Raw genomic sequence first — 20,929 nt, forward strand, 5'->3', positions numbered from 1 at the left:
GATTCTGGTGCTCCATTCCATGTTACTACCCATAGGGAATGGTTCTCCACTTATGACAATGGAAAGACAGGTTGTGTGCATCTTGGAAATAACTGTGTATGTGACGTAGTGGGAGCAGGTGACATAAAGTTTTCTTTTGCAAATGGGTCTGCATTTCTTTTAAAAAATGTGAGACATGTGCCTAAGTTGACCAGTCTTATTTCAGTGGGTCAGCTAGATGACGCTCGTTTTCAAACCACTTTTGGCTTTTAGAGTTGGAAAATTTAAAAGGGCTCTATGGTTTTGGCTAGGGGTGTGAAGTGTGGGACTTTGTATCCCTTACATGTATCAGGGGTGTTTGATCTTGTTGTTGCAATAACCGAGCAGCCAAGTACTTTTTTTTCTAAAGATATGGAATATGCAGGGCCTAGAACAAGTCAGGGTTCCAAGAATATGGCACCCTCCCACATGTCGAACACAAACTTATTTTATGGAAGAGCTTCTGCTGGTCAGAGGCAAGCTATCTCAATTCCTCAGGCTCATTGTGTTTGCTGTAAAAGACTAGTGGAGTCGATTACTCACATTCTGTGGGCTTGTCCTATAGCTGGTTGTGTTTGGTAAAGGTTCAAGTTCCCATTGAGAGAGCATACGTATTATGGAAAATTTTGTGGGGTTGTGTGCTTCTTTAAGTCTAATCTGTGTCTCTCTTTGGCTGACCTGCAACAGGGCCATATTTGTGGATGGAGTTGTCTTTGGGAGGGAAACAGATCCCATCCTAGCTCAACTCAAGAATAAATTGTTGCTTGCTTCTCTCTCAATTAGCGAGAAGTTCCAGTTAATTGTTGCTTAGAGAGCTTCCCTGTGGCTCTGGGGAAGTGCCACTAGCAGGCTCAAAGTAAGTTCCCATGGTGAAATGATGCTATGAGCTGTGGCAATCAAATGCTCACTCAGCTTGAGCTGAAATCAGGATTCCAGCCTAGCATTCCATTGCTAGACTGGTATATCAGGTCAGACACCTTCAATGAGCTATCTCCTGCCAATCAATACCTCTCTTGGTTTGCAGGTTCTACCCAGTGGAACAGGGAGCAATATTTCATCAGGGATACAGGGGCACACACAAGGAGCTGAAGCCTTCCCTGCCACTGGCTGCCCCAACATCAACCGGGATGCGGGGAGGTCCTCTTAGGGCCTTATCAGTTGTCATATGTACATGATGACAAACTACTGATCTTTGATATGATTGGATTTCCTTATTGAATATGTCACTAGCTCCATATTCCTATTATGTTGGGGTTGAGCTAGTTATAGTGTATAACATCATTGAGAAGGATCCAAAGTCAAACTTTCACATTTATCAAAACCTAGGCATGGATGGCTTTGGTCTCTTGCACTACTCTTACTCATGTATCAAAGTAAGTAGCAACACCATCCTTGGGTTATAGACATAGAATACATGTTGCACATGTGATGGCATCACAAACAATTGATCGTTGATTGTATTGGATTTCATGATCGATCTCTTAATTATGCTCACTAGTTGGATTCAATATTTATCCATTTTCATGATGGCATTCCCTCCTATGATGTTGGGGTTAAACTAGGTATAGTGTAGTAACATCATTGATAAGGATCCAAGTCAAGCTCCAACATTTGGGGACGTGACCAAAGTATCAATGCGTTAGACATGGATGGGCTTCTCTCACCTACTCTTACTCCATGTATCAAAGTAAGCAGTGACACTAGCATCTTGGGTTATCATTCTTGCATCAATAGACTCCATTTTGAAAATGATATCCAAGTAAGTAGTGACACTAGCATCTTGGGTTATCATTCTTGAGTCAATAGACTCCATTTTAAAAATGATACCCATTAATTGTAGGGCTAGGTGTGCGTAGGCTGTACGCAAATGACCCTAGGCCAAATCATAAAGAGTTGAGTATATTCTCTCCCCTTTCTTAGCAACCTCGATTACCTATGAACGGTGAGAGTTAGATCCAACTCTATAGAATAAAATACCTTTAGTTTCCCCAGGCATAGTCAATAGCTTAGTTTATTAGAATTACAATTTTTGAGAGCCAATATAGGAATGCTTCAATGTAATCTTGGCTATCTTCCTCTTTGAACAATTTGCAATGCACATGTGAAGTTTAACAAGAGTGAATCTACTTACTCTCACCATAGATGATAGGAGAAAGAGTAATGCAAGTGTCTGTTTCCCGTGCTTCTAGGTTCATTCAACTTACCGTCTGCATCCAAACATGTGTAGCATCTCCAAAAATTCGACATCAATACTATTTGGAGAATCCAATAGCCTCTTTCAAAGCAACTAGCAATGCATCCTCCTATCCTCACTTTATTTTTCACAAAACCATTGAATTTCTTCCTCTCAAAACTAGGTACATTTATGAAGACCCCAGGCATCCAAACAATCTTATTTGCTTGAATAAGGATATCTCACCACTAGAATCCTTTGCCCCTCCAATGCAACCAACCAGTCTTTTTTTGGGCCTTTCTATAACACTCTAAGCATTTTTTAGCTAGTTGAGAAACAAGTGTGGAAAGCCCTAGGACTTGATGGGATAAATCTTACAACAAGGCCTTTCAACCACAAGAATGAATTTCCCCCTCTAATTCAAACAGCCATGTCTCTTTTAGCACATTCAAACAACCATGTCTCTTTGAGCACGTTCTTTACTACTCTAAACATTTTGAACAAATTGGCCATATGGTGTGAGGAAAGTTGAAACACAAGAGTGCAAGGCTCTAACCCTTTACTATTGGGCAGCCTCCTATATATTTAGTATGGACTGATCATTTGAACAATCACTAAATGACATTGCATGTGCAACCTGTATTCTATGTTTGGAATTAGCTTAATCTTGAATGGAAAATGGTGGTGTATAATGTGCCGAAGAAGCAAATTTCAGAATATGTAATTAATATGATCATTGATTTGTCCCAATCAATTGGTTCCCATGCTATATGCAAACACCCCTTGATGGCACTGGTTGGATTGAGGAAGGGCACATGGGGGGATGGAAGGAAGTTCATCTTCAATAGCCTCTAAAATGAAAGATTCATTCCATGATCATTCAATACAAGGATGTTTATGAGAAGAGCAATGAGGAATGGTCTGCACATGAAAGTGAGGAGGATTGGCAACTTGCATGATCCATCATTCACATGTTGATGGACCTTAGTTATCAACATGCTTGAGTTTTTGGATTCAATACTAAATTCTAGTCCTTTCTTAAGTCACTATTTTGATTGATGAATTGCCCAACCAGCATTAATGATTTTGAATAAACCATTTACTTGCATATATAAAGTAATGGCTTTGTTGTGCCTTGCTTCTGCACAAATGGAGAGATTGATTTTAAATTCTCTATTGTTCTACATGTAAACAGTTGCACATATTTTGTCGACACTGGGTGTTGCTTCTAATAAAATTGATAGTGTTACAAAAACACAAGACAACTTTGGCAAAAAGGAAAGACTTTTTTAAATAAAAATAACAACTAACCGACTTAATGTAAGGGTCTAAAGGGAAAAGGAAAGCCTTTATTAATATTTAGTAAAAACGTTTCCCATTCCCTTGATATGAGAGATTTGAGTTAAGGTGCTCTTGCTCATGGAAAGTCAAGCATCTGTATATCCATTGTATCCTCATTTAAACCAGGATGTATCTTGACATCTTTCCTATTCTATTCAATACCACAACCCTAGACGCCCATCGCATCCATAGGGGTGCACTAATAGAGACACGGTTGAGTGGAATCACAGGTGGAGGAGGGAGCATGAGAGAGATAAAGAGAGCCCTTGGGGAAGTCATACGTGGAGAGAGAGAGAGAGAGAGAGAGAGAGAGAGATGTATTAACATCCACAGGAGGCCTCACGAGCCCATGGGACAAGGTACACCAAAAGGAAAAGAAAACTCATACAAGGATTAGATCAGCATAGCTTCATACTCAGCAAGGTCCCTAGCATGCCCTTTGCTCCATCGACGAGCTCAAGAGCTCGAACAAAATCAAATATAGACTAAAGCAAGTGCGCGCTCACGCGCGTGCGTGCGAGAGAGAGAGAGAGAGAGAGAGAGAGAGAGAGAGAGAGAGAGAGAGAGAGAGAGAAGAGAGAGAGAGCGGGGGGGGTTCACTACAATTATGATGTTTCTCTTCTTGTTAATTATGTTATTGAGTGTTTCACATACATGATCTTCTACATTTGTTGCCGCACATGGAGTTTGAGGAAGGGAAGGCTATTGCCAGTGTCGTCTTGCCTACTCATCATCACCATTGCCAGTACTATATTGTCCTCAAATCATCAGTTGGTCCTCATGTATGACCACAAGAAATCAGGATGAGGCATCACAGTGTGATACTAGCAAGAGGTTGCTAGAGAAAGATTGTAAAGGGGCCTCCAAGTCCCAATTAAGCTCCAACCATGGGTACACACCTCACAATTTCTCATCTGGGCTTAGCCATGACAAGATTCAGAAGGGTTGAGATTAAATGGCTAATTTTGAGGACTGGCTATGCCAAACTAAAGGAGAGTCTTCATTTGGGACATCACCTTTAAGAACGATGAGAGATACATGTACAACCAACAACCTTGTGCCACAATAGGTAGATATGGCTCATCTAAGAGGCCAACTGTGCATCACAGGGGGCAATTATTATATGGTGTGCAATTTTCAAAGCTATCATAAGAAGAGCCTACAATTATGAATGTAGAAAGGGTAGCACTAGCATCTAGAACAATGCTAATGAGTATTAAATCCATGCAAGCAAGATATCAATTCTAAGAAGCATTGAGTCTATGCAAGTGAGATATCACCTTTCCAAATCATAGGCTGTGCATGTAGTCTTGTAATTATTTTTAAGACAACTGTGTATGTTTAGGTATATCTTCTACATCAAGACGTCAACCCATTCGCACATGATCCAATGCATATAGGCCTTAACCTCTTGTAATTTAGTATGAATATAGTGTTTGATACATCTTGAAAAACATGAGTTTAGAACCTAAAGAGAAAATTCATTTAGTTTCATGCTTTGATGGATTTGAGTTCGAATGACTGAAACAATGAAAAGGAGGAAATTGGTGGTTCTCTTCCATTGCCACGAGAGGTTTTTAAATACAAAATGACACAAACTCTCTTTCAACACTACATGCATGACCTTCAAAACATGACTTTATAACTAAAGGGGAAATCCATTTAGTATCATGTTTTGACGGATTTGAGTTTTGACTTAAACAATGAAACTGAGAAAACATGGTAGTTCTCTTCTATTGCCACGAGAGGTTTTTAAATAGGAAATGAGACAAACTCTCTTTCAAAACCATATTGCACGTGGTTTTGGTTGGTGGGGGGAGACCACGTTGCATTTGGGATAAACGTCTCATCCATGTGCTACATGTTTGAGCATAAAACACCCTAAAATTATCTATAAGACCCATGCATCAAATAGTGTGGATTCGTGGATCAAAATTGTGAGGCAAGACTTTCAATTAGTTTTTCATGCCAAATTTTTTGGTTATTTTATAACTCTATCTAAATTGATGGTAAGGCATATTGAATCCATGCACATAAGATAGCACCTTTCCCAATATAACCTTTCCCAATACAAAGGCCGTGCACATAATTTTGAAGTTATGCTTAAAACTAGTGTGTGTATATTGGGCTACATATTTTGCATCATAGATTCAATTTCAAATTTCTATAGGTGAACTTAGTGTCTTATGTGAGATTTCATAATCCATCTATCTCCTCATTTGAAGATCAACCAAACTAGGTATGACCTATCCAAAAATAGGGGTCATGTGGGCAACGTTGGACTGATGTGTACATTCGTTTGTCTATAGTGTCCACACTCTAGATTTTATTCCCAACCTAGGGCCATTCTAGATAGCATGAGGTGTATATTTACCTCATATTATAGAGAAACCATTACAAATAAGCCTAGGTAAGTGTCAAGGACTAACTCTAAGTAATATTTCACCCCTACAAAATTGGTGGGACCACAGTGTGATGTTTCCTTTTAAACAAAAAAGTTAATGCTTGAGGTCATGGTGGCTATCTACATGTATTAAGGTGTTCCAAACATCTAAAAGAGCACACCTAGTACTAAGGGGTCAAGAAGGAAGGACCATAGTGTGCTAAATTAAGCTTTATATAAGGATCTAACTTAGTGTGTAGACTACCCAAACTTGGTTGTCTCTTACGCACTTGCTACTCTAGTTTATCATTTACAATTTGGCTCCAATTAGAGGTATGTATTTAAGATATTTGTTGCTTGCTTATATTTTAAGATATTTGTGCTTATCTTTAAAGTGATTTACCCATGTGATATGTGATCGTTCTCATGAGCCATCTAGCTTGTCTAGATACACCCTAATGGACAAACATATGAGATGTGATCTTTCTTATGAGCCATCTAGGTTGTCCCATCTTTGACTCTGTGTATATGTTTGTCTACGCATCCATATAATAGATTTGATTCCAGAAATTTTTAACTCAATGTAGAAATTTTATTTATAATGACCCACTTATCTCCTCATTTAGAGATTAAAAAAGTGGTATATGCAATGTCCCAAAAGGGGGGCCTATGCGAGCAGTTCTAGAGTTATGCTTAAAACATATGTGCATATATAAATTGATGATATGTGATATTTATTCTGAATCATTTGGCTCTTGATTTTAAAAACCAAGATAAGATGTATCCAGAAATAGGGGATATTCAATACTTCTAGAGCATGACTCTTCATTCTGAAAAGCAAGATAAGACGTATCTAGAAATAGGAGATATGTGGTACATCTAGAGTATGTTTAAATCATTTATGCACATGTTCTAGAGTATGTGGTGCTTCTAGAGTATTTTCAAATCATGTATGCACATTTTTTCTATACCACCTATATTTTGGATTTGATTCCAATCTTGTTTTAAATGGGCATAGTGTGATATGTGATCTGTCATATGAGACATCTCCAAAAAAGTTGTTGTTGCACTAAGGCATGCATGTGTATGCTCATCTATATTGTCCACATCATAGTTTTGAATTCAAAACCTATTTGGTGAATATAGTATGATAGGTAAGACTTCTTATGAGCTATTCATATGATCATTTGGATATTAGAGAAGTTGAATATTCCATGTTCAACAATATGATTTGTGTGGATAGTTATAGAGTTATGCCTAAAACATGAGTGAAAAATGGCTCCCTTAGTATAGAAAGTGTGGAAAAAAACCATTTATGGTTAAATTAGTTAGGCAAGTGGAATCAATACTCATGTGGTCTCTTGACATAAGCCCAATCCCATCAAGTATTGCAAACTAATTACTTGACTCATGTGAATCCAAATGCATGAAAAATTACTCCCTTGGTATATAAAGTGTGAAAAAATACCATTCATAGTTGATTTAGACATGCATGTGGAATCAAATAGTCATGCGGCCTTGCCACAAGCTCAATCTCATCAAGTATGAGAGCCTTATTCGCTCATTGTTTGATTGGGGGACCTTACCCACTGAAGGAGATTACCCACTCTAGTTGGCCAAACCATTCAAAAATAATTTTGATTCATTTGTACGGGAAGTGTGAGGTAATCCCGTTGTCATGTTAGTTTTAAGGAGGTAAGTAAAATTTTGGTTTTGTATGTGAAACCCATCAAGTGAGATTGCAAGATGAGGGCAGTGTCTTGGAAAAAGCATCAAGAAGTAGGTTGAATCAAGTTTCAACTATTTTTAAATGTTTAACTAAGGATGGTAAATTTATAGAAGAAATTTGATGGTTTGACAAATGATAATTGTTTTTGTATCTAAGCAATGCTTTGAGACAAGGTACATGTTTAAGGAGAGAGGTAAAGGATGCCATAGAGGGTGAGGGAAAGGAGATTCTAGAGGGAAAGGGAGAACAATGAGAGGGGAAGGGAAAATGACAAGAGGTGGATGGGGAAGTGGAGTGCTAGATGGGGATGGAGGGTGAAAGAAAATCTTACAAGGATAAAGGGACACATAGATAGAAAATTTTATTTTTCGTTGAAAACTATACCTTAAATTGAAACCTTAATAATTGTCACTGTGTCGATTCCACAAGGTTTGGGCACTATTTGGGAACTAGGGTTTTCAAGGATATAACATGTCAATTATCTAGGAAAACCAAGTTCTTCTTTTGTCTATTTTTTAAAGTCTATCCTGAAGAGTAAGGCCAGTTACTTTGACCTCCTGAAGGGCTAAGAAAACAGGAGAGAGGGAATTGGCTCTGAGCCAGAAAGCAAACTCCTCACTTCTACCAGGGTTAGTTAGACCCCTGACATTGTAGGTGAGGAGAGAGACTGCTTTACTTTGTGCAGGCTATCATGACAGGGAAAGGTCCCTTGGAGAATCTCCTAGACCATTTGGATGATCCTGTGGCTAACAATGCCTCGGCTTATGCCACCAAATTTGTTCCTAGGCCTTAGGGATTATTCCCGTCCTTTTTATATCATACACGGATGAATTCAATTGAGCTGTTTATCTACATTTCACATGATGCAGAGTTGATCCTTCTTCCAAGTGTTTCTGGATTACGGATCAGTTTCATGTTGTCTGTTGTCGTTGTTTGAATGGATGTTTGGTAAGGAACGCGTAGTGTGGTGTCGATCCTCTACCAAAAGTTTGCGGTGTGTGTTAGCTTCATGTTCTCTGTTAATTCATCAATGATAATGTTATTTGAGGACTTGCTATTTTGGACTGTCTTCTTTTGTTCTACACAATTGTAAAAGCAATGTTCGGGGGGGGGGGGGGGGGCTCTTGGGTAAACTTGGGTAGCTCCTCTTCTGAGTTAGTGTCTACCATGTTGTTTGTAGCCATGTCACCACTTCTAGAAATATCCTCTTCAAAATCTTTTGCCCATCCAAGATCAAAACCATCATTCGGCATCTTGTCCTGGTTCTCTCTGATTCACTCTTTAGTCTCATCATCAAGTAAAGCTTCAAAAGAGTTCTTAGTAAGAAGAGCCTGAAGGGGCTTAATTAAATTTTGTTTCGGTGTAGCTTTGCTACTGGAGGGGGATCCCGCACCTGTAGGAATCTTCTCTACACTTATAACAGGGCCTTAGGTACCCATTTCTCAGTTGGTGCCATAGAAGGCTTGGGTGTGAGAGCCTAGAGGGGCCTGAGGTTTGGGTTATTTTTCTTCTGAGGATAGTTCTTCACAGAATGGCTTGCCAGTCCACACAAGAAATATGAATTGGGGAGGTTTTTATACAGCAGTTGCTGTTCTTTGAATAAGATCCCATTCCTATTGAGAATCACTAACGAGCTAGGAAGTTCCTCAACAATGTCCATCTAAATGCAAATTTGGGGGTTCCCCCTCGGATTTATAAAGTTTTAAAATTCTACACCTAGCACCTTACCCAAACCTCTATAGAGAGCTAGAAGTTGATTGCAAAGGGACAAGGGTAAATTAGGTAGTTGAACCCAAATGGGTATTTTGGTGGATCTTGGTTTGTCTGGAGAGAAATCATATGGGAAAAATATCAAGTGATCGAACCATTATCCTACATGATAAGAAAATGTACCCTGTGGGAAACCATAATATCTATTATACACCTATATAAATTGCTAGCTACCATTTTTGGTTAAGAAAAAGGATCATTCACACCCATTTTGTTAGTCATTGATCTATTTTATTTGTAATGGCACACATATATTTTGCATGGTTACACTTGTATTTGGATTTTGCAATGAAGTCAAGACAACACCACCATTGTTCCAATAATTGTACATCTAATGCAATGGATATATACTATTTAAAACATGGTCTTCAAGTGTGAGTGCCCATGAGGGGCATGTGAGTATAAATGTAAGTAATGCATCTAATAAAGCATATTACAATATGTGTCAAAGATGACACTTGTGAAGTCAGCCAGCTCTTGGTTGACAATGCTAGCATGACAAATTAGTAAAAGAAGTCAACAATGGTAGATCAAAGGAAAATTCGTACAATAATATGAAAATTCTTTTATAACAAGATTAAAGGAGTAAGAGTTGTGTCTAATTAGCATTATAAAAAGTTTAGTAATATGCTTGTACTCAAAGTTGTGCATGATAGGATATAAGTAGTTGTGTATGATTAGCATTAAGAAGTTAACAATACATTTGTATTAAAATGTCTTTGTAATGAAACCAAGAGACCTAAAAGCATTGCACCAACATTCTTTACTAATTGTACTTCTAATCAAATGGATCAATACTATAAAAGGCAAGGTATGCTTATAACGTGTAGCCTTGGTAGGTCACTCTTTAAAGACCCATATAGCCCTGGGGTGTTCACTTTGTAAAACACGTGCGAGACAATCACACGTTTAAAATACCCCTATATTCAAAAATTTGCATTTTTTTGCATAATTTTTTACCCCTCTCCTGTACATATACATGTTGTAATTTTGAATTTTAAAGTCCCCTCCTTACATGTGCATATCATAGTTATGTTAGATACCTCATTTTTAAACCCCCTCTTGTTTGTAGATGGCACCTAGGTCCCTTGAATTTCAAAACCCCCCTCCATGAACGAATCTACTACCTTACATGTTTTTTTTTCCCCAGAGAATACTACCTTACATGTTACAGAGTGACTGCCTCGAGCATATAGCACATGAGAGCAAAGCATGTATCTAAAATATCCCTATACTTAGAGTTCTAGACATTTTATAATTGTTCACCCCCTTCCATATGTTTGGATGTAGAATTTAAAGATCCCTTTTGTTAATTACAAAACTCAAATTGCATTGAATAGTTTTTCTAATAAATAAAATCCCCCTTTGTTAACTAAGGTTCCAAGTTACATGTCATATAAGGTGCCCCCCTCCCTCCCTCTTCGTGCTTAAAGCAACATCTATGAGTTATTATGCATAATGAATTATACAAAAAGTGTCAAAGATAACATATTTTGAAGTCAAACTTGGTTGCATTGTTAAATATATATCAACAAAAGAGTTGCCACAGAAGCACTTCAATTCTTCCACCATGTATACAATTCAAGTAGAGGTGAAGGAATAGTATGCTCTATACTTAGCATCATATAACTAGGAAAAGAAGCACATTAAAAATAATAGTGTTGTACCCCAATAGTCATGGCATTCTTGATCGGTATAATATGTTTAAAAATTCATAACTTTGATAGAAAGTGCATGATGCAATGAGATACGAGAGAGAAAAACTAAGAATCCTATTAATTTTGTAAAGAGAATTCACAATTAAAGTCATTGAACAAGGAAGGACTGATTATGGAGAAAGGAAAAGAAGAAGGGGGCTACAATGGGGTTCCTAGTGAGGAGAAAAGAGAGAATAAGGAAGGGGCATTGGTAAAGGAGGGAGAATAAGGGGGGGGTACTGATGGAGGAGGGGATGACTGAGCTACTAGTAGGAGATAAGGCAGAGAGGAGTTCATAATAGGAGAGTTGCTAATGGGGGACTAGGGGAGGAGGTGGCAAAGAAAGAGGAGGGCATAAGGAGAAGGTGGTGCTAAGGGAGAAGAAGAGTAATAATGTAGAGGTGATAGAGGGAAGAGAGAGGAGGAGAGGGGAAAAGGAGGCCGCTTCATTTCAAAAAGCTATTTTTCCTCTTTCCATTTATTAATTAATTAAGGAAATGAGAGGGAATCATATTTTACGTAGATTTATCTCATAGCATTTGGAAGAAACAACATGAAGTATATATAGTGATGCTCTTTAGATATACATGTACAATTATACAAACATAAAAACAGGTGGATACTTGTCATGGAAGGGTTAGCTTGCAAATGTGGACGGTACATGCAAGTTAGAACACATAAAACAATTTGAAATATACAATTGTAAAAGAAATGAATCTAGAGGTGGTGAATAGCCTTATAAAGGAAAAGCTTTAAAGATCTCTCCTTTTTGGATCCACTATGGCACTTTATGTAAGTGGCTCCAAGGGTACCCGTCCCAAGCATTGAACCCAAAGCATGAGGTTTGAACGCTTCGCTACGTTAGCCAATTAAGGGGCATGAATTGTGTGTGTGCACACACATGTGCATGCATGCACATTTGTGTGTGTGTGTGTGTGTGTGTGTGAGAGAGAGAGAGAGAGAGAGAGAGAGAGAGAGAGAGAGAGCTTTGGTGTGTGTGCGCACGTGCATGCGCATAAGAAACAATAAGCCTGACTAGTGGGACGATAAGAGTTTGTGTTGAAGTTGCAAGCCATTGCAAGTGTGATGAAGGGATTAGCCTCATGGAAGGTGCTACGCATTAATGTGAGATGGGTAGATCATTATGGATCAGAATGATGGGGTCTTCATCCTAGATTTGATATGGAAATGGGCTGACATGTATAAAATGTCATTTCCATGACGGACAAGACATGTATAAAATGTCTTTTCCATAAGGACAAGATGACTTATAGGCCTTGTCAATGGACATATAAGAATCTGTTAGGGGCTCATGAGGGCCCTCATGCTTTGTTATGCAAGTATAGACCTTTGAAAGAACTTTTTGTCTTCCATGGTACCAACCTCTCGCGACATAAGGAAGGCATGTTTTATAGTGAGCATCATGTCATCGGTGAATCACCACCTTATAATGTTTACTCCACTAGAGTAAGTTGTAAACCATGATCAAATTATATTAAATCTAGTCGACAACACCATGATAAAATATCTAGGGGTGGGCAACCCTCATACTTTGTTGTGCAGGCATAAACCTTTTGTAATGAGTTTGTGTGTTTCATGGTACCAACCTCATTTGGCACGTGGAAGGGATGCTTTAAGCGAGCATTGTGAGTTCATGAGTCACCACATATATACATATAATATATATATATATATATATATATATGTACAATCTTCATTGCAGACCATGGTCCAATTACATTAAGTCTACTCAATACCGTCATCACGTTGAATCCTACTATTTTTTCATATAAAAAAAGAGTTATGCTATGTAGAAAAAGTGGTTAGGTACATGTAAGACGCATGTGGTCATGGGTGCTTTCCAAAATGACCTCCCAAGATTATACAATCTAGTCACCCATGTCATAACGTCAAAGAGCATCCTTAGCCCTTACGAAAATGAAGGTCCCTATGATGCAAGCATTAACCTCTTGGAAGTTTGTCTAGTTCACAATTGATGGAGTAAATAATGATGGTACACTCAATCTGAGAATGTGTTTAGCCCTCAAGGAAGTTTATGATTGGGTTGTATTCATGGGCAAAAGACATGGTACATGTAGTGTAAACCAAGTACGCATAAGACATGCTTAAAGAGAAGGCACGTTATCATAAAAGCAATCTCCTTTCATTGTATAGTTGGAGATAAGACATGCTTAAAGAGAATGCACGTTATCATAAAAGCAATCTCCTTTCATTGTATAGTTGGAGATCTTTTCTAATGCCCCTACCCTAGTGGTCATGTTTTCATTGTATAGTTGGAGATCTTTTCTAATGCCCCTACCCTAGTGGTCATGTATCTCTTCATCATGTTGTTGATTATACAATCATTGTGACATCATCTTTTCATTGAAATGTGCCATCTCATGATGATGGATGCTTGAATGTGCACCTAATAAGGTGCTCTCTCTAGTAAAAGACTTGAGGTTTGTGTATTGAGTTGGGAGAAAGGGGTAGGAAGAAGAGGCTTAAAAAGGCAAGGGGGTGTGAAGGTGTGCGCTAGGATTTTTTGCGAGCGACCCTGCTCTGCTCACCACAAAAAAGCTTCTGCTCTGCTTCTGCCTCTGCCTCTGCCTCTGCTTCTGCTACTTGGGTACTTGCCCGCCGGCCGTCCCCTTGCTTTTCCTGCCCTCACACGTGGTCCTCCCCCGCTTCCACGACTCTGCGTCTCTTTGGCTTCGTAGGTAGAGCCAATCTTCTTAGGATTGGTGCGGAATTGGCGGCCGACAGTGGGCGGGCAGGAGGGGGACCGAGAGGAGACTGTGAGAGAGAGTTGATTTTGTAAAACAGCAGACTTGGGTTGGGAGAGAGAATTGATTTTGTGGAAAGCATACTTGGGGGGGGCGCACGGGGAGAGAGAGGGAGAGAGAGAGCGAGAAGCCATGTCGCTGAGGGGAGGTGTTCGGAAGAGGTGCTTACTTTCAGCGGAAGGAAGGAATATTCACGCTCCCACCGCGAAGATGTCTTAGTTGCCTTGCATCATAAGAAAAAGGAGAATTCAATACAAGATACGCAATCGGGGACTGGAAGTACTTTGGCTAGCGATTCCACTTCCGAACCCATTTCGCAAAGGGGTTTTCTTTATCGGACGGTGCGGCGTAATGGGTTGAAATTTCAACGCCTTCTACTGCCGGAGATGGGGTACGCCAATAGCAGGGCACCGAGACCAACCTCGCAACTCAGCCGTTGAGGTAGAATTCCTTCCATCAGAGACGCTTATCACATGGGTTAGCGCCTCCGGTTCCAGATGAGTGTTTTTCACAGAGGCCGGCGATGGATTGCGTTCGTATGATTTGAAAAATTGTCATTGTTTTGTTGATGGGGTCTCAAGGATCTTCGGACTGATCGTCTGCAATCGTCCTAAGCTCCCCCCCCCGCAGTGATTTAGCAGCAGTACCTTGGCTATTATCGGCAGAGGCTCATAACTTGTAATGCGAACTTGAAATTGCCAGCATGGAGGAAACCGCCCACAGGCTCAAGCTGTTGGTTCATGTGGCTGAAAACGGGCAGTCCTTCGAGTTGGACTGCCAGGCCTCAACGTCCATAGAGCTTGTGCAGACGTATCTCTCATCTCTTACTGGTGTGCCTTCTCATGATCAGCTGCTGATTTGTGAGGACACCCGCTTAGAACCACAGCGGTCACTTGCTTACTACAGCCTGCCTGCTGAGCGACGACATGTTTTCCTTTATAATCGGTTGAGGCTTGTGGCAGATGCCCCTTTGCCCCCTTTTGAACGGATCGTGGTTAAAGAGCCTGTGATACCTTCTCCTCCGTCTGCCTCTCTCTGCGGTCATCCTTTGGACGAAGCTTCTGATCCAGCTCTGAAGGCATTGCCTTCTTACGAGAGACAATTCAGGTTTCACCTTCAGAAAGGGCATGCAATTTTCAATGCGAGCCAGGACAAGTTTGAAGCATGTAGACGTTTACTTCGGGAGCAGCAGGTGCAGAATATGGCTTTGGAGACTGCTAAGAGTAACATGGATCACTATTATAAAATTATAGATCAGATGTACGGAGAATTTATGAAGCATTTTACTAGGCAACACAAGCAGCATGCAGATATTCTTGTCAACTTTGAAAGAGATTTGGAGCGATTAAGGACATGCAAACTACACCCACTTCTAATCTGTGAAAATCGTAGTACTCTTTTGGATTGTGTAAAAGAGGCTAATTTGCGAAATAAGGCAGAATACTGTGCCAATTCTCACAAACAGTTTCAAGGCAAGGTTTTACAATTGAAGACCATGTTCTTGGATCTGCAACAAAATGTTCAAGAGTTGTTTTACACTGTACCATCTGTAGATCTTCACAATCTAGAGAGAATAATCATTGACAACGCTCGTGTTATTGAAGAGGAGGGGAGCATCATGCAGTCACTCAGGTATCTGTTGTGTCTGAAGCTAATCATCTCTTTTCTGTTAGACATTTCTCATAGACCTGTCTGCTATATTAGTAATGGTTGTTGTGTAAGTAAAGTGGAATCACTAAGAATTTCGTAGACCTGTACGCTACTTGGGGTAAGTAAAGTGGAATTACTAATAATGAAAAGGAAACCCTCACACTTTTCATGACTTCAAAGTTCACCATTAGATCATCTTCATGGCATCTTGTTTAAATCTCTCTGGATTGAAGTATCAATCCACTGAAATGGCTATTGACACATGAGATTGCATCCCTCTATCTGAAATCTTTAGTCTCCAGTTCTTATGTGCAAACTATGTTGATTGGCATGGTCTATTAGCCCTCTTTTCCTGTTCAATTGGAATGGATATTTTATATGATGGTTATGACTCACCACGATAGCTCTACGTGATCCCCCCCAAAAAATGGTGTGCCTGCTGAACTTCGTGAGGTTTTGGGGTCACATAGATCATAGCTTGCCTTGGATCTCTCTCTCTCTCTCTCTCTCGTAATGTACATGCTGTGACCTGAATGCCTATATTACATTTGACAATGTATTTTAATATCCTCCAACTTATATTCACCTTTTCTGATTCTTGCAGTAAGGATGTGGATACTGTAAAAAAGCTCGTTAATGATTGTGTGAGCAGCCAACTGTCTGCTTCGCTCCGACCACATGATGCAGTTTCTGCTCTTGGTCCTATGTATGATGTACATGACAAGAACCACCTTCCCAGGATGGAAGCTTGCTACCAGAAGATGGGGAAACTTTTGGAGCACTTCAGGTCCAAGAAGCATGAGATGAGCATGTGTGTACATACATGCATGCAGACGGTTGCGGCCTTGCAATCAAGCATTCGTGACATGCGCAATCAATTATCAGCTTTCAAGGAGGCAATGGCTCGCCAGGATGAGATCTTTTCTGAGTTGAAGGTGGCCCGCAGAGTTGGTCCTGCATACAGAGCCTGCCTTGCAGAGGTAGTTCGAAGGAAGGCTGGTATGAAGCTTTATATGGGCCAGGCTGGTCAGTTGGCAGAAAAAATGGCGAGGAAAAGAGATGCAGAGGTTGCACGGCGAGAGGAGTTCCTCAGGGTTCAGAGTGCTCTCATCCCGCGGGATATACTGGGTTCTATGGGTTTGTTTGGTGCTCCAAGCCAATGTGTAGTAAACATTGAACCTTATGATACAAGTTTGCTTGATATAGACATCAAGGATTTGGAAAAATATGCCCCCCAGTCAATTGTAGGACCTCATTTAAAGGGGGCTACGTCTAACCATAGCTCACAAGGGAAGAGCACTCTCTCTGGCTCTGGTATTCTTTCCAGTGGGGTGGAAGATCACACTGTAAATATGAAAGGTAGCTTTAATATAGAAGAAATTGAGGATGAGACCAGTGATGAAATTTCTGGCACCAGCAAGCTAGAGGTTGAAAATGCATGGTTGACAGCGGAACTTGCCTCAGCCATTGCCCTTCTGTGTAATATTGATCCTGACTTTGAAGAAGCTTTGTCAAGTGAGGGTGATGAATCTAAGGTAACAGTCGGTCGGACACTTGCTGCTCAAAAAACTGCAGAAGCTTTAGCGTTGAAAGATGAACATGCTAAGCATCTTCAAAGCATGTTGAAGGTGAGTCAGCTCCAGTGTAGCTCTTATGAGACACGTATTCGTGAGTTGGAACAGAGGCTTTCTGATCAATATAACGAGCTACATAAGTTATCTTTTGATGGAGTTGATAGTCAATCTAGACCATCTATCAAAGATGGATCTCCTAAGTCAGAGGTTTCAGGTGTAACTGGAGAAGGCAGGATGTCAAATACAGGAGCCAATCTGGAGCCCATGGATGATGGAATCAGCAGCTGTCCTCTTGAAGGTGCTGCCACACAGGCCTTTGTTTCCGATGATAATAGCAGGGGTGTGCCAACTGGGAGGTTTCAGGAGGGAGGTGATGAAACTATGAGTGATTTCTCTGGTGGATTGGCTACTGGTGATGCAGCAATGACAGATTTACAGAAGGAAGAGATGCCTGAGTTGGTACCAAATGAGCACTCTGAACAAGCTACTGGCTTAGACATGCAGCAAGCTTTGGATTTAATGTCAGGCCAAATGGAAGGTGGTGCTTCCAGAACTTTTGATTTGGTAAAAGAGAGTGATGAGGGTCTCCCTGTTGAAGGAACATTGGATATTTTGAGAGAAAAGGAGGAGCGGTTGACAAAGTTGCAGGAGGCATTGTTGCATAAGACGAATGACTGTGCTGTAGCTGAAGAGAAGCTTCAGGCTGCCCTTGAAGATGTTGTTCGCCTGAGAACAGAGCTTGAAGGAAATGTGGAACTTCTTAGTGAGTGCCAGGTGAGTTAGACAGATCAGGGGTTTTTGGGTGCATTCCTCCCTGTATTTTTATTTTTTTGGCTGCACATAATGGCACTTAACTTCTTCAACATTATTTATGTTGCAATGCATTCCTACAGATGAACTGTGCACACTTGGAAAATAGATTGCATGAAGCTCGGGAGGAGGCAAGGACCAACCAATGTTCTGCTGATCGTAAGGCAGCTGAGTATAATACTTTGCGCACCTCAAGTGTGAAATTACGAGGCTTGGTGGAAAGGCTCCGGCATTGTGTCTCTGCTTCTCAAACTGGAACTGCAGGCTTTGCAGAGACTCTGCGAGCACTTGCTGTCTCCTTGGGCAGGTTATCAGAAAAGGAAACCTTTTTATATGGCTAGCTGGAAAGGCTCAAGTATTTGTTTATCTGACCATCATTGTTACCTCTCCCTCATACTTACTCGTGACCTGTTTTTGTAACGTTTGTTCGCTTGGCATAAACAGCAATGATACAGTTGATGATGGGACGGGTGATTTTCGCGCTTGCCTGAGGGTGTTGGCTGAAAGGGTAGGCTGGCTTGCTCAGCAGCGATCTGAACTCCTTGAGCGGTGCACATTGGCTGAAGCTAGCCACAGCCACTTGGCTGTAGAGTTGGAGACCAAAACAGAGCTGCTGAAGAGTCAGTATGCTAAACGTAAAATTGACAAGCAGGTAGAGGTTGGCGTGCTATGTGGACTCACATGGATGTGTTGATTTTGATGTGTATGTGTGTTCGTCATTGATGACATCTGTCAGTTGTCACATGACGTGATCTTATTTCTTTTTGTGTATGCCTTACAGGCCAACAAGGAGAAGATCTGTTTCACACGATTTGAAGTACACGAGCTTGCTATTTTCGTACCTAATGCAGCTGGGCATTATGAGGCTATAAATCGCAATTGTCCAAACTATTATCTATCTGATGAGTCCATTGCACTTTTCCTGGAGAATCTTCCAAGTGGACAGCAGTATATTATTGGCCAGATAGTTCATATTGAAAGGTATGTCGCCCGCGTGTCCCCTCAGAGTAGCACTGCATCTGGGAGCGGGAGAGAGCTCGCCGGTTCAAATACAGTGGCTACTGGCTCAAGATCCAGATTGAATCCGTACGGTCTTCCTGTTGGGTCTGAATATTTTGTGGTAACTGTGGCTATGGTACCTGACCACCTTCCATCCACGGTTGCATAGATCAAAGATTGTGCTGCTTAAGTATTGTATCCCTAAGTCTTACAAAGGGGCAATGAGCTTTTCTGTAAATAGTTCTATTGTAAAGGTTACTCTCCCAAAAAATTGAGAGCTCACGCTCCAGTGTTTTCTTGTAACTTGAATGTAAATATGATTTTTGTTCTCTCTCTCTCTCTCTCTCTCTCTCTCTCTATATATATATATATATATATATATATAAATTTATATATGCCATCCTTTCCCCCCTTCTCCTTCCCCCAACGTCTTTTATTCATTTGTAAGCTGATCCATGTCGCATCTAAAAAGTATTAATGGCAAGGGAAAGCCACAGCCCGTAGCACAAGTCAGGACCATTTTAGCGAGCTAACATGTGGGCTGAGGGCCATATATATATATATATCCATCTATCTATGCAATCCCCCCCTTTCCCCCCTTCTCCTTCCCCCAACGTCTTTTATTCATTTGTTAGCTGATCCATGTCGTATCTAAGAAGTATGAATGGTCAGGGAAAGCTACAGCCCGTAGCACAAGTCAGGACCATTTCATCAAGCTAACATGTGGGCTGAGGGCACTATGTATTAGCGTGACCTGTCTGAGGCTCTTACCAAAATGTCCTGCTATTGCCTGGCACTTCTAGATCTCTGAGCCTGTGTGCTCCTCTAAGCTTATGTAGAGACTCTGTCCTGTCCAGTGATCCCTTCCACCTTGCTGTCCAGATAGCCAGCCTAGGTGGGCTGTGAGCCAAGTCTGCTGCCTAATGTTGGTCTCCTTCACCTCCTGAATGTAGGCCCAAGGATGGCTGCTCCTTTTATAGGCCTATTAAAATAACAGGACAAGAAACAAGAAATAAGTATTGATAAGGAACTATGAGATAGAAAACTACAAATTAGACCGACTTAGGTATCTCAAAGAACAAAATAATACAAAATCTAAAATGTTGATATCCCCTTTTTGTGGCATCTCTTTATCTTTAGGTGAAATTGTGAGATAATATTGACGACTATTTGACCAGTCACCTTAGAGATGAAATTCTAGTTACAAGCGACGAGAATTCCAATTTGTTCCATGAGAAGCTGGTCCTCCAAAAGGCTAGTATGCAGTTCTTGTTTAAGCTTCTCTATAGAATTCACCGACCAGCCTATTGGAGGGGTGGCCTATAAATGGCCCTACAGGGCTCTCTTTGCAGGGACAGCCTTTGTTGAGGGAGCTCTAGAGACTAGGACCATGGAATTATCGAGGTCCCCAATGCATATCCTCTATCACTGGAGATTACCTGCTGAATCTACAGCCCCTTAAAGGGGGCTGTATTGGCATGGTCAGCTCTCATACCTGCCTGTTTTGGGGACTTCATTTCACGTACATTGGAGAGGAGCAATGTACTTGACTATATGATGAGTGAGTAGATGTATCGAATGGAGCAATGGATGGGCCCATAGGGAATTGACCTATGGCTCAACCATGGGGACACCGCCATTTATCAGCTAGGCCTTTTCACTTCAGGGCCGTGAGAGGGCTCCGTAGTAGTAATGAGCCGCCCATCTCCAGAGGTGGAGATCACGCATTTGACCTATTGGACGTTGTAGAGTTCCTCTTGATATCTGGCACATAAGAACATCGGACAACTATTTTAGAACTCCATCTGACTTGAGAGCAATCATACCTTTTTCTTTTGCTGGACATTTTGCATCATTGCCGACTGCTACCAGGATGTCATTCCCTACTGGATGTAGAGAGAGATACCAATCCTTCCGACTGGTCATGTGGCGTGATGCACCATTGTCAATAATCCAAGGTTCATCCGCAGGTACATGAACTGCCTCCATTCAAATCTCC

General features: G+C 40.8%; 1 protein-coding gene across 2 annotated transcripts; it reads left to right on the forward strand.

The window, feature by feature from the left end:
* Positions 1-13,607: 13,607 nt before the first annotated feature.
* On the forward strand, positions 13,608-19,259 carry LOC147885015 (autophagy-like protein). 2 transcript variants are annotated; one of them, XM_087397118.1, is made up of 5 exons: positions 13,608-15,529; positions 16,200-17,895; positions 18,015-18,238; positions 18,376-18,583; positions 18,713-19,259. In XM_087397118.1, exons 1-5 carry the CDS (start codon positions 14,601-14,603, stop codon positions 19,097-19,099), a joined length of 3,444 nt encoding a protein of 1,147 aa, XP_087253244.1. In that variant the 5' UTR covers positions 13,608-14,600; the 3' UTR covers positions 19,100-19,259. The 2 variants fall into 2 exon arrangements, with proteins under 2 accessions (XP_087253244.1, XP_087253243.1); XM_087397117.1 differs by having other exon boundaries at positions 13,609-15,529; positions 16,152-17,895.
* Positions 19,260-20,929: the final 1,670 nt, after the last annotated feature.

This window comes from Dipteris shenzhenensis, chromosome 26 (assembly GCF_047967505.1).
Source record: "Dipteris shenzhenensis isolate YYH24624 ecotype China chromosome 26, Dip_SZ_1.0, whole genome shotgun sequence".
In the NCBI taxonomy this organism is placed as follows: Eukaryota; Viridiplantae; Streptophyta; class Polypodiopsida; order Gleicheniales; family Dipteridaceae; genus Dipteris; species Dipteris shenzhenensis.